Below are 25,988 nucleotides of genomic sequence, written 5' to 3'. Positions count from 1 at the left end.
TGCTCCAATGTGTACCTAACCATAAACATCAATGCCTTTCTTAAAATCAATACACAGAAGTATATATTTTTAAACCTGCATATTTAGCTAAAAGAAATCCTGGTTAGCAGGCAATATTAACCAGGTGAAATTGTGTCACTTCTCTTGCGTTCATTGCATGCAGGTATATGCAACACTTTGGGCCGCCTGGCTCATTGCGAACTAATTTGCCCGAATTTTACGTAATTATGACATAATATTGAAGGTTGTACAACGTAACAGGAATATTTAGACTTATGGATGCCACCCGTTAGATAAAATACGTAACGGTTCCGTATTTCACTGAAAGAATAAATGTTTTGTTTTCGATACCTAACGCTCGTATTTCTGTGTGTTATTATGTTATAATTAAGTCTATGATTTGATAGAGCAGTCTGACTGAGCGATGGTGGGCACCAGCAGGCTCGTAAGCATTCATTCAAACAGCACTTTCGTGCGTTTTGCCAGCAGCTCTGCTGTTAATGAATTTAAGCCTATCAACTCCCGAGATTAGGCTGTTGTAACCGATGTGAAATGGCTAGCTAGTTAGCGGGGTGCGCGCTAATAGCGTTTCAAACGTCACTCGCTCTGAGACTTGGAGTAGTTGTTCCCCTTGCTCTGCATGGGTAACGCTGCTTCGAGGGTGGCTGTTGTCGATATGTTCCTGGTTCGAGCCCAGGTAGGAGCGAGAAGAGGGACGGAAGCTATACTGTTACACTGGCAATACTAAAGTGCCTATAAGACAATCCAATAGTCAACGGTATATGAAATACAAATGGTATAGAGAGAAATAGTCCTATTATTCCTATAATAACTACAACCTATAACTTCTTACCTGGGAATATTGAAGACTCATGTTAAAAGGAACCACCAGCTTTCATATGTTCTCATGTTCTGAGCAAGGAACTTAAACGTTAGCTTTCTTACATGGCACATATTGCACTTTTACTTTCTTCTCCAACACTTTGTTTTTGCATTATTTAAACCAAATTGAACATGTTTCATTATTTATTTGAGGCTAAATTGATTTTATTGATGTATTATATTAAGTTAAAATAAGTGTTCATTCAGTATTGTTGTAATTGTCATTATTACAAATACATTTTAGAAATCGGCCGATTAATCGCTATCGGCTTTTTGGCCTCCAATAATCGGTATCAGTATCGGCGTTGAAAAATAATAATCGGTTGACCTCTAGTCTCTATAGTCGTGGTTTTGAAATCTCACATCAGCTTTGCTGTGCGTTCAAGGCTTTTTACAGTCTATGGCATGAGGTAACTGAACTCAGATCACTGTCTGCAATCTGATTGGAGAGCGGTAGGCCTGTAAGGGGACTTAATTTGCTCTCCGGGCCTGCCAGGTAGGTGGTGTTCGACCTTCAAACACAAATGGCTCAAAATGGGAACACTTTTCCTTCCCGGCACTAGGGCTGCTGAATCAAGTGCACCTATCACCAACAGCGCTGTGTTTTTTATTAATTAAAAAAATATATATATATAGCTGAAATGTTTGGTGATTGACTAGGAATGCCTTGGAGACTACTGGTTGGTGACCAATGTTTTTTTTATCGGAACATGTAAAGTGAGTTTTCCGAGGTACCGCACTGTGCCTTTAAAAGCTCTCGTTTAGTTTTTTCAAAGTCACTACGATGCCTTTTGCCTCTACTCTCATTTGTACCTGCTGTTTGCAGTCTTCTTCACTTTGCCTCCCATAAGTGACCTATATATGTACCTGCATGTTTCAAATGGTAACCTCTTTTCTGACATCAGTTATGCAAATCCATGGACTGCAGGAAAACCCTGGTCTTGAGGGCTTGGTGAAATACCCTTAAAACCTCTACAGGATCAGTGTCCCTATACTGGGACGGTTGTTTCCTAATATGCAATAATGTGACTAGAAAACGTTGTATACAACAGTCAACTTTCTGGGACATAGACATATCTTATATGGGCAGGTAGCTTAATTTCTTGTTAAAACATCAGACAGAAACAATAAATGAGGACGGTTGCTAAATGTTATGTGCGCAGACCTTTTAGATTAAAGTAATTGCGCATATGCGTAGGTGTGTCTTTGCCTATGGTTTTGGGTTATGCCATTAACCCATGCCTCCGTTTTTCTTATTGTCAATGTGGCCAGTAATACACACTGTTATTGATTGACCATGGTGAAGAGCAGCCTTTATGCATAGTCAGGCTCGTATGCTGGGTTGTCATGACGAAGCACACTTGAGGGGCTTACACAGTAATTCGTTTTTAGAAAGGCATCAATCCGACGTACGGTCAGACTGCTCCGAACTCTAATTCACATAGACAGTGCATTCGGAAAGTATTCAGACCCCTACTTTTTCCACATTTTGTTACGCTACAGACCTATTCTAAAATGGATAAATAGTTTAATTTTCCACTCATCAATCGACACACTACCCTATATAATGACAAAGCAATAACTTTTATTTTTTTGCACATTTATTTAAAATAAAAAACTGATCACATTTACATAAGTATTCAGACCCTATACTCAGTACTTTGTTGAAGCACCTTTTAGCAGCGATTACAGCCTCAAGTCTTCTTGGGTATGACGCTACAAACTTGGCACACCTGTAATTGGGGAGTTTGTCCCATGCTTCTCTGCAGATCCTCTCAAGCTCTGTCTGATTGGATGGGGAGAGTCGCTGCACAGCTGTTTTCAGGTCTCTCCAGAGATGTTCATGTCCGGGCTCTGGCTGGGCCACTCAAGGACATTCAGAGACTTGTTCCGAAGCCATTCTTGCGTTGTCTTGGCTGTGTGTTTTAGGGTCGTTGTCCTGTTGGAAGGTGAACCTTCACCTAGTCTGAGGTCCTGAGCGGTCTGGAATGGGTTTTCATCAAGGATCTCTCTGTACTTTGCTCTATGCATCTTTCCCTCGATCCTGACTAGTCTCCCAGTCCCTGAAAAAACATCCCCACAGCATGATGCGTCACCGTAGAGATGGTACCAGGCTTCCTCCAGATGTGACGCTTGGCATTCAGGCCAAAGTATTCCATCTTGGTTTCATCAGACCAGAGAATCTTGTTTCTTATGATCTGAGAGTTCTTTTAGGTGCCTTTTGGCAAACTCCAAGTGGGCTGCTGTGCCTTTAACTGAGTGGCTTCTGTCTGGCCACTCTACCATAAAGGCCTGATTTGTGTGTAGATTGAGTATTTTTTATTTAATACATTTTAGAATAAGGCTGTATAATGTAACAAAGTGGAAAAAGTCAAGGCGTCTGAATGCTTTCCTAGCGCACTATGAGAGACTGCATTTAATTATACCGCATCTGGTAGATGTGTGGTAGCTATACTGAATAAAATATAAATGCAACTATTTCAAAGATTTTGCTGAGTAATCGGTCAATTTTAAATAAATTCATTAGGCCCTAATCTATGGATTTCACAGGACTCAGCAGGGGCGCAGCCATGGGTGGGCCTGGGAGGGCATAGGCCCACACACTTGGGAGCCAGTTGGGAGCCAGTCAATTTTTCTCCAATTTTCCCCCTCTGGTGGACATTCCTGCAGCCAGCATGCTAATTGCACGTTCCCTCAACTTGAGACATCTGTGTCATTGTGTTGTGACACAACTGCACATTTTAGTGGCCTTTTATTGTCCCCAGCACAAGGTGCATCTGTGTAATGCACTTTAATTAGCTTCTTGATATGCCGCACCGGTCAGGTGGATGGATTATGTTGACAAATGATAAAGTGCTTGCTAACAAGGATGTAAACTAATTTGTGCGCAGTTGAGAGAGCTACATTTTCTTTGTGCATTTGGAACATTTCTGAGATCTTTTTTTTCAGCTTATGAAACATTTGACCAGCACTTTACATGTTGCGTTTTTATATTTTTGTTCAGTGTAGTTTGCACTTACCTTGAGTTTTCTCTCTTCAACTATGGGTTGAGGTTGTTGTTACAGTTTGGCTGAGGAGAGTGTAAGAGACGCTGAGCATGATCCACTGCTGCTAGAAATAGGCCTAGCCTTTGGGTGTTGGACAGTGCAGTCTGACTGCTACAGATGGTAAGCTGCTGGCATGGACCACAGTAAAACATGCCAGAAGTAAATCCCCGAGGGTCACACTCTTCTGGCTGATCTCAGATCAGTTTATAGATTAAATTATACTTTCTGAATATTCTAGGATAACTTTATAAAAACATTTTTGGGGGGGGTTCGTTCTCTTAAAAGTAGAATAATGTGCCTGTCACCTGGCCGCCTCCTTTGAGGAATTTGACCGCTGGGTGTGTTTTCATTGCCCTGTTTTTCAGGTTTGGATGTTATTTGGGCATGTGTGCTCTTGATTCCAGCCCACATGTAGTGAAAGTTTGAGTGTGGTATTCTTATGAGAAAATGAAGTTGAACCTATTGAGATGGGAGAAAACAGATAAAATTGCATAAATATGGATACCATTCCTAATTTAGGCCTAATCAGGAGCACTGGTAACAAGTTCATCCTTTTAGAACAAACTAAACATTTTAAAATACTTCTTATGGTTGTACTTGGCGGTATACTGTTTATGCTGTATACAATGGTATTTGGAAAAAGCCACAGGGTGGTTTTTCAATACGGTCAGAAATGTTTATTGGAAGTTTTTTTTTTTTTTACGACATTTGAATATTTGTAGCTACTTTTTAAGTTTACGTGCAGTCAGCTTGTGCAATACGTTAGGAGAGGAAGCAGATCGCGTTCTTCATTTCACCTGTCACATTATGAAGTCTACTGTAGTTCCCCAGGACAGTTGAGCCAGTCACGTGTTTGTTTGTAAATAGGAGACGGCGGGAGCTGATGAGTCCAAGCGTTCTGTATCTATCAGCTAGTCTGTGAGGCGCATATGAAAAAGGTGATAAAGTTACACTTGTATGCAATTCACTACTGAGTGTTTGCTATCATATCTTATAATGGCTTACTGCTATAAGTCAAAGAGCTCTGGATGAGTAGTCTGTACAGATACCATTTTTTTTCTACCCCTGTGCGTCCTAGTGTTGTTTTTTTCTCCGTTCTTTTCCACTCTGCTCCGTGTACACACGCTGCTTTTCCTTCAGAAAAGCGTGCATCACAACTTTGTTCATTTGCACAATTTATCTCATTCACTTTTGCTTGTAAATGTCCACACTCACAGAAAATGACATTTGGTAGCTATTAGCTATGCTTAACTTTGAGCTCGAGTTGCCTGTCTTTGCAATTTTGTTTACGTTCGTTTTCGCGCGTTAGCATTTGGTTAACGATTTCGCTATTAGTTTGTGCAAATTGTCTTAGCATTTTGTTAATTGAGGCCCAGTGGGCTTTTCTTACGTTTTAGCACTATAGTTTTGGCAAGTCGGTTAGGACATCTACTTTGTGCGTGACTCAAGTAATTTTCCCAACAATTGTTTACAGACAGATTATTTCACTTATAATTCACTGTATCACAATTCCAGTGGGTCAGAAGTTTACATGCACTAAGTTGACTGTGTCTTTTAAACCGCTTGGAAAATTCCAGAAAATATCATGGCTTTAGAAGCTTCTGATAGGCTAATTGACGTCAATTGGAGGTGTCCCTGTGTGTGTATTTCAAGGCCTACCTTCAAACTCAGTGCCTCTGCTTTACATCCTAACTGATCTAAAACAGGGAATTTTTAATAGGATTAAATGTCAGGAATTGTGAAACTGAGTTCAAATGTATTTGGCTAAGGTGTATGTAAACTTCTGACTTCAACTGTATAAACCTAATGTTCCTACTGTATTGTAATCTGTAAATATGACATTGTGAAGTGACTCCAGTAATGTAGGCTTATTAATTGTTAGGCTAGTCAGTTAATCATTCTCTTGTGGGAAATATGTTTTTTTAATTTTGTGGTTAAGATATGGGTTAAGTGTAGTTAAAAAGTTTTTAATTTTTTAATTTAATTTTTTACTCTGATGTTTAGCCTCCTCTAGCTGTAGTTGGGCAGTGTTTCCCCTCAGGTTCTTATCCCAGAATAAATGGAGCACTGTGCTCTTTTGAATAATTCAACCACCAGCTCCGGTGTGTGTGTGTGTTTTTAGGTTTTTTGGACAAGAGAGGTCTGGAGTTACACAGCCAAAGAGTTTGCCTTCATGCAAGGTTTCAAGGCAGCAGGCTATAACTGGGGTATAGTGTACTTTCTCTGAGCGCTAGGCTATTTTTGGTCAGTAGTTTTTTGTGGTTTAGCCTTGCCCTGAGGTTGGACTTTCCCTGTACCGCCCCAGGGCTGTCAAATGCAGGGTTTGCGGTGTCCATGCTGTTATTTTTGCACTAATTGTCATTAGCAGTGAGCCCTTCATTTTTTGCTTTTAAAGACACATTTCTCCTTCTCCGCTCCTGACTGCATGTGCTGGTTCTGCAGGGAGGGGGACGTTGCCTAGGCTACTGAAGACTTGTTTGCCGCAACAGCTTGCATGTTTTAGCAAGGAGCAACAAAGTTTCATCACGTTGTGGAGTCCATGTTACAGCAGAAACTGACTCAACCGCACGAATGCCCAGCCGTCACGTCTCCAGTCAGCTGTTCGTTCCATGGTTATGGGGGATATTTTATTTACTGCCTTCAGCCATAACCGTCGGTTATACTGTAATTGTACCAGCCCTACTTGGAGTACTACCACAAGTGGCATCTCTGCTCAGCCACTCTTTTTGTTGTTTGACAACGACAAGACTCTGTCAAATGTTAGCGATGGAGGTAAACCGGTTTTCATCAGTGTTTTACAGTTTGTCAGCTCCTAGATCAAATCTTGATAACGACTATCTGGAATAAAATGCTTCTCACACTGTATTGTGAACTACATTTTCTCCCTTCCACTTCCATGACTTTTGGATTTTGTAACAGGCTAGCACCACTAAAACACAGCCAGGTAATTACAGACCGTTAGAACAGAGCTGAAACGCCAAGAAAGCCTTGATGCCCAAATGTGCCTAATTGGTTTAGTCTTGATGCACTTTTTTTTTACAGAAATGCAATGGTTATTTGGATCAGTCTAAAACTTTGCACATACACTGCTGCCATCTAGTGGCCAAAATCTAAATTGCGCCTGGGCTGGAATAATACACTATGGCCTTTCTCCTGCATTTCAAAGATGATTGTACAAAAAAATATAACACTTTTTTTCCTTATTTTCTTTTTACCAGATCTAATGTGTTATATTCTCCTATATTCATTTCACATTTCCACAAACTTCAAAGTGTTTCCTTTCAAATGGTATCAAAAATATGCATATCCTTGCTTCATGTCCTGAGCTACAGGCAGTTATATTTTGGTATGTAATTTTAAGCAAATATTGAAAAAAAGGTGCGGATTCTTAAGATGTAGATCGTGTGTGCTTTCCACATAACCAGCTTATCTTGTGCCAGCTCAGGGGAGAACCTTACTTTTATGGCTGACTGTTGCCTTTGAAGGAAGGAATACTGCTTCAGTCTTGTCGTCTAGCCGGTTACGTTGTTGGTCGTCATATTTAGTTTAGACTTGTAGAATGTTACTGTGCCATGTTCTTTTTTTTGTTGTTGATATGACACGGATCTCTGTGTACACAACCAGGTCAATGTATTTCCTACGTCATGCTTATTGATCTAGTGCTGATAACTGTGATATAGGCCTATTAGTGCTCCGCAGTTGTCTTTCTAATTCTATTTGCTAGGAAAATATCCAACAATATGTTTTTTCTTGCGCGGAGTCCGATGTTAAGCTTTGAATAGGAGGCGCTGGTCTTATTGCCTAGTATGCTATAGGGTAGGGATATGGGTTTTGTACTTTTTTTTTAAATTTAAAAGCCATAAACTTCCTGGAACAACACGTTCAGGGCCTTTCTCTTTGGGTACATGCCCTGTGAAATGCTTGCATGCAAGCCTAGACAGGTTCAGTCTGTGGGTGCAATACAAGCTGCTTGACGTTAACCAGAGCTATTTGCCTTTGCCACAGTAAAATGAATTACTCCCTCCCTCAACATTATGCAACATCACTGTTTTTCTTCCTCTTCGCTTTGGTTCATAAAGCACATTTTTCATGTCTGCTCTGTCGTATGGCAGACTTGAATGGCCTTAACATGCATATACCTGCTGTTATGTTTTAGGTTGGACCCCATTCCATAAAGCCAGGAATGGCTCACAATGTGTTTGAACACTACCTCCTTAAACTCTGAACATTCTGTACCGAGCGTTAGTAAACTTTAGAAATTAGAAAAGTTTAGGCAAAACAAATTTCACATGCCCAGGTGCCTGCTAAAAGTGTCTGTTTTTGATTTCAATAGACATTCCCTGGTTCTCTCCACCCAAGGCTATTTTGTCCATATTAAAAGTGCCCTCTTAAACTTAAGGGCAAACTGCAGTTTTCATCACAAGGTGTTGGATATGATCTAATCCATGACCTGCGTAGTTGTATTTGATCTGATCACATGTCAACAGATCACAGAACTGTGGTGTAACAAGCCTCCTCGGATGTCTTAACCATGGGCTTATTAGTCTCCTCTGACCAGAGGCCAGTCTCTCAATGAGGTCTGGCAATTGACTTGACTCTTGGTGTATAGAAATGCCTGCAGGGAATGAGGGCAGTTTTAATTACGCATTGGCTTTGATTAAGCTGTAAAGACCGATCTGAAGATTTACACCAAAAAGTGTAGAGAAGCTAGCTGTGTATCCTACTAATAGTTACCAGCATAGTAGTGCATCTCATCTTGGTATGGAGCTCTCTATGCAATTGTTCTACTTTGATTTGTCTCGGTAAGCATGCTGGCCCTCATGGGGCGGCAGGTAGCGTAGTGGTTAAGAGCGTTGGGCCAGTAGCCGAAAGGACACTGGTTTGAATCCCCGAGCCGACTAGGTGAAAAATGTGTTTTATATGCCCTTGAGCAGGGCACAACCTCAATTTGCTCCTGTAGGCTCTGGATAAGAGCATCTGCTTAATGACTAAAATGTAATGATATTGTTGCTCTGTGTTTGATTGCTTTACCCTGTCCATATCACAGTGTCTGGGTTAGGGTTGGGCGACTTACTATCTTGTCTAGCTGTTTAAAAAAAAAAAAAAATGCCTATATTCGCTCGCTCCATTTGATAGGCTAGGAATATGACTGAAGGCTACGCTTCATTCGTTTTATGCATGGCTGTCCCCCGATTTTAAAAATAAATAAAATAATATATAAGAGTTTCATCTGTTATTTGAATAGCCTAAAAATGCACGATGCTTACAGAAAGTATTCACACCCCTTGACTTTTTCCCACATTTTGTTGTGTTACAAGGTGGGATTAAAAATGATTTAATTGTCATTGTTTGTCAAAGATCTACACAAAATACTTGTCTTTAGCGTTTTAAAAGGCTTGGCCTACAAACTACTATGACCCCTCTGGAAAGATGACTCTCATTAACACGATGGTGTCCTCTGTTTTGCCTGTAAGACCCCCACAAGCGTTTTGTGACTCGTCTGAAGTCGGTACAGCCGATCTGCCAACTTCTGTCTGTAGCTTCCGAACAGTTTGGGATACACACTAATATGAACTGTCTGTGGAAAGGTGAGACTCATTTTTTTAAAATATATTTTTGGGGATCCGCACAAAGGAAATATCTGCAATTTTCCACCAGTGGTGTGTTTCCACCAAACTGACTTGTTGCGGATAAATTACAGTGCATGCAATATACTTTTTCGCTTAAGTTTTCGTTCACCAAATAAAAATCCAATGTTCAATGTGTTTCCATGGATTTTAAACTCTACCGATTTTAGTTTTGTCTCAATTGTGCCTACTCTGGTCTTGGCACATGCACTCTAACCAACAGCTGGCAGATAGTGCTGGTAGGCTCTGTGGATAGGGTAGTCTACGTCAGGGATCATCAACTAGATTCACCCTTCGGAATTTAGTTTTTATATTTTTCTTGAGCAGATGGTCAAGGGGCCGGAACAGAATTAGACTAAAACCTAATAATTTCAAACCTTGCTTACATTTTGTATACGATAATATATATATACACTGCTCAAAAAAATAAAGGGAACACTTAAACAACACAATGTAACTCCAAGTCAATCACACTTCTGTGAAATCAAACTGTCCACTTAGGAAGCAACACTGATTGACAATAAATTTCACATGCTGTTGTGCAAATGGAATAGACAACAGGTGAAAGTTATAGGCAATTAGCAAGACACCCCCAATACAGGAGTGGTTCTGCAGGTGGTGACCACAGACCACTTCTCAGTTCCTATGCTTCCTGGCTGATGTTTTGGTCACTTTTGAATGCCGGCGGTGCTTTCACTCTAGTGGTAGCATGAGACAACCCACACAAGTGGGTCTACAACCCACACAAGTGGCTCAGGTAGTGCAGCTCATCCAGGATGGCACATCAATGCGAGCTGTGGCAAGAAGGTTTGCTGTGTCTGTCAGCGTAGTGTCCAGAGCATGGAGGCGCTACCAGGAGACAGGCCAGTACATCAGGAGACGTGGAGGAGGCCGTAGGAGGGCAACAACCCAGCAGCAGGACCGCTACCTCCGCCTTTGTGCAAGGAGGAGCAGGTGGAGCACTGCCAGAGCCCTGCAAAATGACCTCCAGCAGGCCACAAATGTGCATGTGTCTGCTCAAACGGTCAGAAACAGACTCCATGAGGGTGGTATGAGGGCCCGACGTCCACAGGTGGGGGTTGTGCTTACAGCCCAACACCGTGCAGGACGTTTGGCATTTGCCAGAGAACACCAAGATTGGCAAATTCGCCACTGGCGCCCTGTGCTCTTCACAGATGAAAGCAGGTTCACACTGAGCACATGCGCACATGTGACAGACGTGACAGAGTCTGGAGACGCCATGGAGAACGTTCTGCTGCCTGCAACATCCTCCAGCATGACCGGTTTGGCGGTGGGTCAGTCATGGTGTGGGGTGGCATTTCTTTGGGGGGCCGCACAGCCCTCCATGTGCTGGCCAGAGGTAGCCTGACTGCCATTAGGTTCCCGAGATGAGATCCTCAGACCCCTTGTGAGACCATATGCTGGTGCGGTTGGCCCTGGGTTCCTCCTAATGCAAAACAATGCTAGACCTCATGTGGCTGGAGTGTGTCAGCAGTTCCTGCAAGAGGAAGGCATTGATGCTATGGACTGGCCCGCCCGTTCCCCAGACCTGAATCCAATTGAGCACATCTGGGACATCATGTCTCGCTCCATCCACCAACGCCACGTTGCACCACAGACTGTCCAGGAGTTGGCGGATGCTTTAGTCCAGGTCTGGGAGGAGATCCCTCAGGAGACCATCCGCCACCTCATCAGGAGCATGCCCAGGCGTTGTAGGGAGGTCATACAGGCACGTGGAGGCCACACACACTACTGAGCCTCATTTTGACTTGTTTTAAGGACATTACATCAAAGTTGGATCAGCCTGTAGTGTGGTTTTCCACTTTAATTTTGAGTGTGACTCCAAATCCAGACCTCCATGGGTTGATAAATTTGATTTACATTGATCATTTTTGTGTGATTTTGTTGTCCGCACATTCAACTATGTAAAGAAAAAGTATTTAATAAGAATATTTCATTCATTCAGATCTAGGATGTGTTATTTTAGTGTTCCCTTTATTTTTTTGAGCAGGATATACAGTGGGGAGAACAAGTATTTGATACACTGCCGATTTTGCAGGTTTTCCTACTTACAAAGCATGTAGAGGTCTGTAATTTTTATCATAGGTACACTTCAACTGTGAGAGACGGAATCTAAAACAAAAATCCAGAAAATCACATTGTATGATTTTTAAATAATTAATTTGCATTTTATTGCATGACATAAGTATTTGATCACCTACCAACTAGTAAGAATTCCGGCTCTCACAGACCTGTTAGTTTTTCTTTAAGAAGCCCTCCTGTTCTCCACTCATTACCTGTATTAACTGCACCTGTTTGAACTCGTTACCTGTATAAAAGACACCTGTCCACACACAATCAAACAGATTCCAACCTCTCCACAATGGCCAAGACCAGAGAGCTGTGTAAGGACATCAGGGATAAAATTGTAGACCTGCACAAGGCTGGGATGGGCTACAGGACAATAGGCAAGCAGCTTGGTGAGAAGGAAACAACTGTTGGCGCAATTATTAGAAAATGGAAGAAGTTCAAGATGACGGTCAATCACCCTCGGTCTGGGGCTCCATGCAAGATTTCACCTCGTGGGGCATCAATGATCATGAGGAAGGTGAGGGATCAGCCCAGAACTACACGGCAGGACCTGGTCAATGACCTGAAGAGAGCTGGGACCACAGTCTCAAAGAAAACCATTAGTAACACACTACGCCGTCATGGATTAAAATCCTGCAGCGCACGCAAGGTCCCCCTGCTTAAGCCAGTGCATGTCCAGGCCTGTCTGAAGTTTGCCAATGACCATCTGGATGATCCAGAGGAGGAATGGGAGAAGGTCATGTGGTCTGATGAGACAAAAATAGAGCTTTTTGGTCTAACTCCACTCGCTGTGTTTGGAGGAAGAAGAAGTATGAGTACAACCCCAAGAACACCATCCCAACCGTGAAGCATGGAGGTGGAAACATCATTCTTTGGGGATGCTTTTCTGCAAAGGGGACAGGACGACTGCACCGTATTGAGGGGAGGATGGATGGGGCCATGTATCGCGAGATCTTGGCCAACAACCTCCTTCCCTCAGTAAGAGCATTGAAGATGGGTCGTGGCTGGGTCTTCCAGCATGACAACGACCCAAAACACACAGCCAGGGCAACTAAGGAGTGGCTCCGTAAGAAGCATCTCAAGGTCCTGGAGTGGCCTAGCCAGTCTCCAGACCTGAACCCAATAGAAAATCTTTGGAGGGAGCTGAAAGTCCGTATTGCCCAGCGACAGCCCCGAAACCTGAAGGATCTGGAGAAGGTCTGTATGGAGGAGTGGGCCAAAATCCCTGCTGCAGTGTGTGCAAACCTGGTCAAGAACTACAGGAAACGTATGATCTCTGTAATTGCAAACAAAGGTTTCTGTACCAAATATTAAGTTCTGCTTTTCTGATGTATCAAATACTTATGTCATGCAATAAAATGCAAATTAATTACTTAAAAATCATACAATGTGATTTTCTGGATTTTTGTTTTAGATTCCGTCTCTCATAGTTGAAGTGTACCTATGATAAAAATTACAGACCTCTACATGCTTTGTAAGTAGGAAAACCTGCAAAATCGGCAGTGTATCAAATACTTGTTCTCCCCACTGTATATATATATATATATATATTAGTTGAAGTCGGAAGTTTACATACTCCTTAGCCAAATACATTTAAACCCAGTTTTTCACAATTCCTGACATTTAATCCTAGTAAAAATGAATTCCCACCACTTTTATTTTAAGAATGTGAAATGTCAGAATAATAGTAGAGAGAATGATTTATTTCAACTTTTATTTATTTCATCACATTCCCAGTGGGTCAGAAGTTTACATACACTCAATTAGTATTTGGTAACATTGCCTTTAAATTGTTTAACTTGGGTCAAATGTCTTATTCACACAATAAGTTGGGTGAATTTTGTCCCATTCCTCCTGACAGAGCTCGCACACAGTTCTGCCCACAAATTTTATATATGGTTGAGGTCAGGGCTTTGTGATGGCCACTCCAATACCTTGACTTTGTTTCCATTTTGCCACAACTTTGGAAGTATGCTTGGGGTCATTGTCCATTTGGAAGACCCATTTGCGACCAAGCTTTAACTTCCTGACTGACGTCTTGAGATGTTGCTTCAATATATCCACATAATTTTCCTACATCATGATGCCATCTATTTTTGTGAAGTTCACCAGTCCCTCCTGCAGCAAAGCACCCCCACAACATGATGATGCCACCCCCGTGCTTCACGGTTGGGATGGTGTTCTTCGGCTTGCAAGCCCACCCTTTTTCCTCCAAACATAACAATGGTCATTATGGCCAAACAGTTCTATTTTTGTTTCATCAGACCAGAGGACATTTCTCCAAAAACTACGATCTTTGTCACCATTTGCAGTTGCAAACCGTAGTCTGGCTTTTTTTATGGCGGTTTTGTAGCAGTGCCTTCTTCCTTGCTTAGCGGCCTTTCAGGTTATGTCGACATAGGACTTGTTTTACTGTGGATATAGATATTTTTGTACCACTGTCCTCCAGCATCTTCACAAGGTCCTTTGCTGTTGTTCTGGGATTGATTTACACTTTTCGCACATAAGTACGTTAATCTCTAAGAGACAGAATGCGTCTCCTTCCTGATCGGTATGATGGCTGCGTGGTCCCATGGTGTTTATACTTGCGTGCTATTGTTTGTTCAGATGAACGTGGTACCTTCAGGCGTTTGGAAATTGCTCCCAAGGATGAACCAGACTTGTGGAGGTCTACAATTTTTTTTCTGAGGTCTTGGCTGATTTCTTTAGATTTTTCCCATGATGTCAAGCAAAGAGGCACTGAGTTTGAAGGTAGGCCTTGAAATACATACGCAGGTACTCCTCCAATTGACTCAAATTATGTCAATTAGCCTATCGGAAGCTTCTAAAGCTGTGACATAATTTTCTGGAATTTTCCAAGCTGTTTAAAGGCACAGGTAATTTAGTAAATGTAAACTTCTGACCCACTGGAATGTGATACAGTGAGTTATAAGTGAAATAATCTGTCTGTAAACAATTGTTGGAAAAATTACTTGTCATGCACAAAGTAGATGTCTTAACCGACTTGCCAAAATTATAGTTTGTTAACACGAAATTTGTGGAGTGGTTGAAAAATGAGTTTGAATGACTCCAACCTAAGTGTATGTAAACTTCTGACTTCAACTGTACATCTCTGTGTGGGAATACTTTGGAACAGATTTCCAAAATATTAAAATCACCTGTAGTTGATTTGCTGGTGTTTTTAGTCTTATTTCCAACTTGAGCAAAAATGTATTTGCTCAAAACTTTGGGGACCAAATAAAACCACCCGTGGGCTGCAAGTTGGGGAAACCTTGGTCAACATGATAAAATTATTATGCGTAAGTGCAAGAATGTATGTATTTGTCAAACGGGAGTCGAGCATTGATCATAATGTCACCAGAATAAAACCAACATTTACTGGAAAGGAGCATCAAGCGCATACCGTGCACATTCACCACCCTGTGAAGTTCATCACTTATTTAATCTGTAGCCTAATAAACTGCATGGTTTCCCCGAGTCGTAGTAGAAGGACCGTACGCCATGTCATCGTTTGACTCCAAGTTTACTTCCATATCATGTTTATTACATTAATATTTGCGCCTAACACGGAACCCAAACCGGCTGCTCGCGTGCGCCATCGTGCATACATGTATTTTGTCCCCCCACACCAAACGCGTTCACGACACGCAGGTTAAAATATCCAAACAAACTCTGAACCAATTACATTAATTTGGGGACAGGTCGAAAAGCATTAAACATTTATGGCAATTTAGCTAGCTAGCTTGCACTTGCTAGCTAAGTTGTCCTATTTAGCTAGCTAATTTGTCCTATTTAGTTAGCTTGCTGTTACTAGCTAATTTGTCCTGGGATATAAACAAGAGTTATTTTACCTGAAATGCACAAGGTCCTCTACTCCGACAATGAATCCACACAACGGTCAACCGAATCGCTTCTAGTCATCTCTCCTCCTAGGCTTTTTCTTCTCTTGACTTTATATTGCGATGGGCAACTTTCATAAATTAGGTGCATTACCCCACTGACCGTGTTCGTCTTTCAGTCACCCACGTGGGTATAACCAATGAGGTGGCACGTGGGAACCTGCTTCTATAAACCAATGAGGAGATGGGAGAGGCAGGACTTGCACCGCGATCTGCGTCACAAATAGAACTGACTTCTATTTTAGCCCTTGGCAATGCAGACGCTCGTTGGTGCAATAATTGAATAATATAGATTTCTAAATTTATTTTGCAACCGAGCGAGTGGTATAGTCAGCCTGTAAAGGCTTTTCCACTGCCATTTCTTGCATAATGAATTTTACAAAGATCCCACCATGTCAAATTAACAAATTACAGTATCTTTCGGCATTTATTAAATTGTACTTCCTGTTTCCATCACAGCTGTCGTTTATTTTATTTTATATACGTTATGACTTTACTGTGGATGGAAACAACATTGTTATTGACCATGTATTTTCAGTGGATTCAATGGCAGTTCTTACTTTTGCCACAAGGGGTATTGTGCCGATTTAAAGACATTTAAAAAATAATAATGTGCTTTTGGCATGTGTGCACATTCCAAAAGTACCTTCAGCGCCAGTGCTGCTTCACAGGCACTATTCATGGTGCAAAAGTACATGTGCATGCATACCCAAAGCTCTTGCTAGCAAATTCAATAGGGTCTGGCTCCAGCAGATAGTCTTCTCAGTCCTTCTCAGGACACAGACAAGCTCAGACGGGTCTAATGGTGCCGGAGAGGATGGTGCGTTACCGCCACCAACAGTTGGTGTGTGCGTCGCACACTGATGCCCTGCAACAAAGCTACTGACTCGTGCGATACACGCGACCAACAAACGTCTACCGTTTGCACGCACACATACTATCTAAAAAATACAATTTTGAGGTTCGCAGACCAGGCGGCGTCAGCATGCATCATCTGCAGCTGGATGCTTCTCAGCAAATTGGCAGTTCTTGACTGTTAGCAGTCTCTTACTGGCAGTAAGAATTGGCGATTTCCAGAATTGTTTGACTTTCATCAATTTTACATTTCTGTTTAACATACGAAACATTGACAAATACCATTATGTAAGGTAAAATAGAAATCCAGACCGGTCTGTGCATCAATACTGATGTGTATAGTAAAATGCAGTTTACTGCCCAGCCCTACCACTGTTTTACAATCTAATTTTAAGTCAAAGATTGAAGCTTCCATGGTTATCCAATCCCACAGTAGAGAGAAGGTCGTGTGGTCTGATCAGCCAGGGCTGCTGTTTTGATCAGAGAAACATGCCCTTGGCAGTACACATCATTAAAGTAGAAATGGTCAGGAACACAATGGCCTGTGGCTGCTTGATGAAGACCTGTTTCTTAATTGGCACATTAAAGGAGGGTCATCTGGCCATGTCTGGGCTGATGCTGCTGATGAGTCCCTAATAAAGTCAGTCAATGTCCTGTGTCGACAGACTGCAGATGGGTTCAATGGAGCGCTGGTCTTCATTCTGTGCCTTCTCGAGTTGGAGAGCAGTTATCTGCTGGTGCAGAGGCTCTAGTCCGTTTGTTTAATCACCCAATCAGGCATGGAAGATATTTAATGGTCGTTGAGTAAAGTAAATTATGCCCATTTTTTTTTTTGTGTGTGGCTGTTGGCTAGAAGCTAATATCTTCCATCCCTGTGTAATCTAATCTACATTCTTAGCTGCTATTCCAAATGCTCTTTTGGCATCATAGTATTCTAGCTATGTCAGTTTGGTCTGTTTTTACCCAGATAAGGCAGCTCTCATGTGAATGGTCCAGTGTATTTTAATTCTGGAAATGGTTGCCCCCCCCCCTACGAGGCTCCACAAAGTGCTGTGTTCCATCAAATATGGTGTGTGCATTGTACGGGCAGCTTCTGGAAAGGCAGGCCGTGGCTGCAGCCTTTATCACACTGCCGGAGTTCAGTTATGAGCGGTATGCTTTCCCCGCTGGGTGTGAGCGCTACACAAATGGTCTATGTATATGCATATATTCACAGGTTCAGCCACTCACTCACGCACACTTCAGCCACAACCCATAAAGAACGCACTAGCTTAAATGAACTTGATCGTATCTCCTCTTTCTAAATATCCAACATTAGGTCTTAACAAAACATTTTGTTAAACTAGTCTTTGTGTCCTGTGGCATCTGTATGGAGGAATTTCTGACTTTCTGTGAATTTGAAGGGCTGTAAAATTCATACGCTGTTCTGCTCTAAGAGTACAGGCAAAATGGAAACACTTGAGTAAATGAGGGATACAGGTGTGGTTCCTGAGTTAATTAAGCAATTAACTAACATCATGCTTAGGGTCATGTGTAAATATGGCGACCTTGGCTATGCCCCCATAGAATGACAATGCCCCCATCGACAGGGCACGAGGTCACTGAATGGTTTGTTGAACATGAAAACGATGTAAACTATGCCATGTTCGTCTGTCACCAGATCTCTACCCAATTGAACACTTATGGGAGATTCTGGAGCAGCACCTGAGAGAGCAGTTTTTTCCACCACCATCAAAACACCAAATAATGGAATTTCTTGTGGAAGAGTGGTGTCTCATTCCTCCAATAGAGTTCCAGACACTTGAAGGATCTATGTCAAGGTGCATTGAAGCTGTTCTGACTCGTGGTGGTCCAACGCCCTATTAAGACACTTTATGTTGGCGTTTCCTTTTATTTTGTCTGTTACCTGTATTTGCATCAAAGAGCGCTTCTGTTCTTGCTGCTTGGGTAATGGGCTAAATTGGGTCATTTATCCTTGACTTCTGTTAAGGCATCTCAATGGAAGGTTGATGTACTACATTTAAACATTCTCCAAGTTTTTCCAAAGAACACATAGCTGTGTTTATCAGCTGTGGAGATTTCTAGCTACGCACCCCATGAGGCAGAGTATTTTTAGCCCAGCAGGTTGAGAACCGTGGCAGGAGAGCTGTATGTAGAGCCGTATGTCTCTAGACACAGCGTGAGAACCGTCTGAACTGGAATAAACTGATGTAGGAATGGAGAGCCAATGTCGCTCAGAGATTGTCTTCGCCTGCACCCAGCTGTGCTGACAGGTTGAGGAAACCCCCCCACAGCTCCCCCCTAATCGGCATTCCCCTGACACATGTAGTGTTTATTTTAGTAGATTGAGTTTAGTTAGGGCCATGGTTAGATATTCCCTGCTCCTGGGCCTGTGGAAGACATGTGTTTTCCCCAGAACAGCTGCAGTGTGCAGAATTCCCCTGGACCACAGGGAGGCGGATACCCAGGCCTTGTTGACCAGGCGGTCAGATCCTCGGTCACAGTAGCCTAGGAAACACGTTCTCTGGGGATGAACTTCCTGCTCCAGCCTGGATTAATCAGTTACTTGCATGTTATCTATATTAGTTCATGCTGGTGTTATATAGGCGAGGCTTTATCTCTAACGGGACATTTTGTAATATGATATAACAGACTCTTCTGAACTTAGCCGTAAGCACACCATGTACAGGAGTAAAAAAAATAAAAGATACATTTAATCACTAACCTTTGATGATCTTCATCAGATGACACTCATAGGACTTCATGTTACACAATACATGTATGTTTTGTACGGTAAAGTTTTGATATCCAAAAATTTGAGTTTACATTGGCGCGTTATGTTCAGTAGTTCCAAAACATCTGGTGATTTTGCAGAGCCACATCAATTTACAGAAATACTCATAATAAACATTGCTAAAAGATACAACTGTTATGCATGGAATTTTAGATCCACTTCTCCTTAATGCAACCGCTGTCAGATTTCCAAAAACTTTACGGAAAAAGCACACCATGCAATAATCTGAGTACAGCGCTCAGACACGAAACCAAGCCATACAGATATCCGCCATGTTGTGTAGTCAACAGAATATTCACTTACCTTTGATCTTCATCAGAATGCGCTCCCAGGAATCCCAGTTCCACAATAAATGTTTGATTTGTTAGTCCATCATTTATCTCCAAATACCTCCTTTTTGTTCGCCCGTTTAGCCCAGTAATCAAAATTCATGAGGGGCGATCACTAGGTGCAGACAAAGTCAAAAAGTTACAGTCCGTAGAAACATGTCAAACGATGTATAGAATCAATCTTTAGGATGTTTTTAACAAATCTTCAATAATGTTCCAACCTTTAGAATTGCAATGGAACGCAAGCTACCTCTCACGTGAACGCGCGTGGTCAGCTCATGGCACTCTGGGAGAGACCTTACTCAATCCCCTCTCATTTGCCCCCACTTCACAGTAGAAGCGTCAAACAAGGTTCTAAAGACTGTTGACATCTAGTGGAAGCCTTAGGAAGTGCAATATGACCCAATAGACACTGTATATTTGATAGGCAATGAGTTGAAAAACTACATACCTCAGATTTCCCACTTCCTGGTTGGATTTTTTTCTCAGGTTTTTGCCTGCCATATGAGTTCTGTTATACTCAGACCTCATTCAAACAGTTTTAGAATTCCCTATGCTGCCCCCTACCCTAGTGAAGTTAAGCGACGGATACTGACGTTGAAATGTTTTGCGTTTCTCAATGTCCCTTGTCCTTTCTTTGCTTTACATAACTCTAACTTTCTGCTCTTTTTAGGAATGACAGGAAATAGTTATTTGTGGCTTCCCCTTCCAGCACAGGGTAGAAAAACATGAACTGTCCTTATCTTCCTGTTAGAGAAAGGCCTTTTTTAACAGGTGTTACTTTCCCAGATAGCTGAGGTTTTATACTATGTCTGGTTATCTCTTATTCACAATGGTGCCTGAGGCGAACAACCTGTGGGTGTACATGATCCCCCTCAGCTGTTGCCAGTGTTGTCCAGGGCTGGATATAGAGTAACTCTGCATCTCTTCTTCCCGTATGCTGGGTGTGCTAAGCCATGCTGTCATCAGGGCACATAATTAACTGCTGATGCAAGAGAGGGTGCCCATGGTCACAATATCAGATTGTACTGTCTGAAAAGAGAATATCAACGTATCATAGCCATGCCCACTCTTCAGATGTCCAAAATAGGTTTTGAGAAAGTAGTTCATTCTTTCTTGCCTGAAATAATTACAGATGGCCTATTTGTCTGTATCTGAACTGAAGTTTTATAGGTCTCTGCTGCACAATATGACAGACTATATAACAAGTGGCGTGTACTCATGGACGCCAGGCTTACCCCAAAAATGTACCTAAAAAAAGAACATGAAAGATAAAATGTTGTCTCTGTGTTTCATAAAAATAATAGCCAACCAGCATTGAGCTAAAAAGTGTTAACGGAAGCCAGTTTGGATTTGGCTTCACATCAAAAACAGAATGGAAAACAGAATGGAATTTACAGAAAAACTTGAATTGTTGCATCTTTGTGTCGTTGACCTCCAGTGGCTGGCTACCTAGCTACCTAAAATTGTCCCTTACCTAAAATAAGCCATGCATGGAGATAGTGATTTGGATTTGTGGTTTTACTTAGTTCTCCACACTGGCCAATGCTTATAACGGTGATGCTAACCATATTTAGCTACTTCATATTTAGCTTGGACTTAATTGTTTTTGGTATCTTTTAGTTGTCACTATATTAGACTAAGCATAAGTGAGTTGATGTTGAAATGGTGGTGGAATAGTGGAGGCAGCTCCTGTTTTCTTTTAGACTTGCAGTAACTCTCCGTGGTTACTAAACAACCGTTGATTTAGAGTCTGAAAATGTAGGAAACATTAACTTGCTTGATCCTGCTGTAGGTCATGTAACTGTTTGATACATGTAAAATGCTTTGTGGACTTCACCTGACGTATTGCTCTCTGGTTTTGTGATGAAACAAAGGTGTGGTTGAATTTATTCTGCCTCTGTCTTATTGTCTCGGCATTAGGCCTATACACACAGTGCTTTCGGACAGTATTCAGACCCCTTGACTTTTTCAAAATGTTACGTTACAGCAATAGATTCAATAGTTTTTACCCCCGTCATCAATCTACACACACTAACCCATAATTTAGAAATTGTTGCAAATGTATACAAATTTGAAATTGAAATCACATTTGCATAAGTATTCAGACCCTTTACTCAGTTCAATGTTGAAGCACCTTTGGCAGCGATTTATAGCCTCAAGTCTTCTTGGGTATGACGCTACAAGCTTGACACACCTGTATTTGGGGAGTTTCCATTCTATTCTGCAGATCCTCTCAAGGGCTCTGGCTGGGTCACTCAAGGACATTCAGAGACTTGTACCGAAGCCACTCCTGCGTTGTTTTGACTGTTTGCTTAGGGTCGTTGTCTTGTTGGTAGGTGAACCTTCGCCTCAGTCTGAGGTCCTGAATCCTCTGGAGCAGGTTTTCATCAAGGATCTCTCTGTACTTTGCTCCGTTCATCTTTGCCTCGACCCTGACTAGTCTCCCAGTCCCTGCCGAGGAAAAACATCCCCACAGCATGATGCTGCCACCAATGCTTCACCTTAGGGATGGTATTGGCCAGGTGATGAGCGGTGCCAGTTTTCCTCCAGACATGACGCTTGGCATTCAGGCCAAAGAGTTCAATCTTGGTTTCATCAGTCCAGATAATCTGGTTTCCTTGAGGTGCCTTTTGGCAAACTCCTAGCGGGTTGTCATGTGCCTTTTTACTGATGAGTGGCTTTTGTGTGATCACTACCATAAAGGCCCGTTTTGGTGGAGTGCTGCAGAGATGGTTGTCCTTCTGGAAGGTTCTCCCATCTCCACAGAGGAACTCTGGAGCTCTGTCAGTGACAATTGGGTTCTTGGTCACCTCCCTGACCAAGTCCCTTCTCCCCCGACTGCTTAATTTGACTGGGCAGCCAGCTCTAGGAAGAGACTTGGTGGTTCCAAACTTCTTCCATTTAGGAGTGATGGAGGCCACTGTGTTCTTGGGGACCTTCAATGCTGCAGAAATGTTTCTTCCCCAGATTTGTGCCTCGACACAATCCTGTCTCGAAGCTCTACGGACAATTCCTTCAACCGCATGGCTTGGTTTTTGCTCTGACATGCACTGTCAATTGTGGGACCTTTTTATAGACAGTTGGGTCCATTTCCAAATCATGTCCTATCAATTGAATCTACCACAGGTGGACTCCAAGTTGTAGAAACATCTCAAGGATGATCAATGGAAACAGGATGCGCCTGAGCTGAATTTAGAGTCTCATAGCAAAGGGTCTGAATTCTTATGTAAATAAGGTATTTGTTTTACATTTTTTTATACATTTGCTAAACATTTCTAAAAACCTGTTTTGGCTTTGTCGTTATGGGGTATTGTGTGTAGATTGACATGTTTTAATCAATTTTAGAATAAAGCTGTAACGTAACAATGTGGACAAAGTTAAGGTCTGAATACTTTCAGAATGTACTGTATCATGGTGGCAAGGCATAAGAACTAACCTGTTATAGAGCAAACAACTTACCCAGTTATTTTACCCACCCACCGCGACTGGATATAACCTCCCAATTTGCATGCACTTCTCTGATTGAGGGGTTGGGTTAAATGTGGAAGATTTCAGTTGAATACATTCAGTTGAACAACTGACTAGGTATCTGCCCTTTCCCTAAAACTAAGAGCCTGTTTTTTTTGTCACACCTTCTCTCGCTGAATTTGTCTCAGCATTTATCCGTCGACAGACATTTCCTGCCAGCAGGATATCAAAACCGAGTGATGACAGTAGGACATCACAGATTACCTTGTGTGTCACGCTGTAATGGTCGAATTAGGGTGTTGCATCTGACCATCGCTAAGCAATGGATGTTTCATCTGTCAAGGCAGCCGCTGTGCTCAGCCTTGGTTTTAAAATGGTATCTGATTGATTGGCCTTCATTTTATATGGAAGTGGAACCTTGCGGTAATGCCCGCAAAATTGCTTGATGTCCACGAGCGTCACTCTTCAGCTTGATTAAACATTTGTTTTTTGTGTGTGTGTGCTCTGTCTCAGTATTTGTGAAGAACTAATAGGAGTTCAATGTACATACTGCGTTTTGTTTGTGTGACCTCATGGTCTTCATACACAAGTTCCCACAATAAATCATGTTAGTTAAGATCTTGAGTTCCCTGCCCTCCCATGAGTATAACAAATCCAATGCCTGTTGTGTATGTGTGTACTAGTCTAACAATGGTTGTTGAAAGTGCTCCCCACTAAACTCTTTCCTGTTTGTGTTCCCTATATACAGGGCTCCAGAGATCATCCTGGGTCTGCCGTTCTGTGAGGCCATCGACATGTGGTCCCTGGGCTGTGTCATCGCTGAGCTCTTTCTGGGCTGGCCCCTCTACCCAGGAGCACTGGAGTATGACCAGGTAAATCAAAGCACCTGCCTGACATTGCCAAAGCTAGCAGACTGTCAAGGGAAGAGAACGATACTGATAGAACTGACATCTCAGTGAAGACTGGCCACACACAGACCAGTGGAGCAGTGTAACAGCCCCTGATGCCTGTGTGCTGGTGCATTTTGATTCTAAATGTGATGGTTAAAGCCTCCACTTTTCGTTTGTTTTCTTATTGAAACCCTGTCTTATTTTGTTGGTGCTCTCTAAGCAGTGAAGTATACGAATACAAAATGTCTAATCTGGACATTAATGGAACAGGAAATTGGCTGTGTCATCTTTGATTATTTCCCTTAGGCCAGTAACTACGTGATTGGGACTGAGTCCCCCAGCTTAAAGGGGAGACCATGGGAAAGCTCTGTGGTGTGTTGGGGTAGGGCTGTCATTCTTGTGTCTAGTGGTCATTTGGACCACGACCAGGCAGTAGTGCTTTGCTGACCATGAGCCCCGCTGACTGCTGCACCGCACCAGCGCTGGGTCCAGTTCCACGCCACACAGCAAAATGTATTTATAAGCCTAATGCTAGACACACCACACACACACCTCGACCCCCCCCCCCCCCCCCAAGCCTGCACCATCAGCAGGTTCTCACTTCATTGCTCTCACTGTGTTTGTGCAGCGTTGTGGCAACCCAATTTGAATCTCTATAACATCCAAATCATCAAGCCTTAAACAGAGCCAGTTAATCTCGCCGGTCTCCTGGCTGTGTTGAGAGATACAGTGGCAGCTTTGCAGAGTGAGGAAAAACCCCTGCCTCCTGTCCTAACACATGCCTGGTCTTGTAGTTTTAGCAGCTCTAAGGCACAGTGTTTTGGCTGGAAGAGGGTAGCTATGACGTACCCTTTCTGAGCAATAGGCCTTACTGGCTTTACTGTCAGGGACAGATGCTAACTTGTATTTGTCATACTGTCAGTGTCACTGCTCCCACAGGAGATCAAGTGTCCAAAAATCTAAGTCTGTTCTATTGCTGTTTTTAAAAACAATTTTAGTAATGATCTCATGGGCAGCAATGACGTTGTTTGAATAATAAGTAGATCTCTTCATTATTGTTTTTGCTATGTTACCAGATGAGCAACATGTCTTTTTGTAAGGTGATTTTTTTTTTTGCAGTTATCTAGGTCACCCTACCTCCACTTTGTGGGATTGGAAAGGTTTCCATGGCAATTTTGGAGCACATTACATCTGTCCTGGGCATGTCAAGTGGCTCTCAGCATATTGACCTGGCAACGTAGCAAGGGATGAGCAGCAGTACTATAATAGAAGAGTAACTGATATTCCTACTGGGATTATATTTTACAAGTGTATGACGTGTGTCTATTTACTCCGTTTGGAAGACCTACATGTAACATTTTTGATTAGGTTGGATTAGTAGAGACCGAAACACCCTGTTTGGCTTAAGTGTCTTTGTTCTGCGGGTATGTTTGGGAGGGCTGGGATAGCCGTGTGCCTGTGTCAGGCTCCCGATGTGGGGGTGACGGAATGCTGCTAATGGGAAGTTCTGCTCGACACCTCTCACACAAACCTCACACAGAACTCCATCACCACACTTGGCGGTCCAGTCTTCGCATGCCATCAATAGCAGTGCAGTGGTCAGCTCTATTTACGTCCTGCATTAAAATACTATTGTCTAGTTTGTTTTGAAGAATATCTGTGTAGTGCTATCAGGGTTTTCTCAAGATCAAAATGGGGTTTTGGGTGGTTGGCGTGGCTGGGGCATGGCCATGGCCAATGGTGCGGTCGCCGACCACCATTTTTAGAGGCCCTCCTGTTGACTGCAGTAACAAAAGTTAATTTCCTGCAATTCCACACATCTTGCCATGGCTTATGCTATCTGACTGACTCAAACATAACAAAATGAGTGGGGTCCCTATTCAATGACAAAAATACAATACACATTTTTGGGGGGAATTTTTGATTCTCTGTCTAGCTTTTATTGTGGTGATTGTTAGTTCTCAAAGATTATCTTATTTGAAAATATAAGTCCATTATCTTTTTCTACATACTTTACATCTGGTTTTAGTCATTTAAGTTGACATGTTTTTCCATTATCCTTAATGTTGGTGATTCCTTTGTAGATGTACCGTGCCTTCAGAA

General features: G+C 42.3%; 1 protein-coding gene across 2 annotated transcripts in view; it reads left to right on the top strand.

Moving 5' to 3' along the window:
• Positions 1–25,988, top strand: part of LOC139540022 (homeodomain-interacting protein kinase 3-like) — a 51,187-nt gene that overhangs the window by 12,262 nt on the left and 12,937 nt on the right. For both annotated transcript variants that reach the window (XM_071343517.1, XM_071343518.1), the window contains exon 3: positions 23,744–23,867. In XM_071343517.1, coding sequence (XP_071199618.1) covers positions 23,744–23,867 — 124 coding nt within the window. The remainder of the gene's footprint in view (positions 1–23,743; positions 23,868–25,988) is intronic.

The sequence above is a fragment of the Salvelinus alpinus genome, chromosome 15, assembly GCF_045679555.1.
Source record: "Salvelinus alpinus chromosome 15, SLU_Salpinus.1, whole genome shotgun sequence".
Lineage (NCBI taxonomy): Eukaryota > Metazoa > Chordata > Actinopteri > Salmoniformes > Salmonidae > Salvelinus > Salvelinus alpinus.
This window is presented reverse-complemented; position numbering and strand designations above follow the sequence as displayed.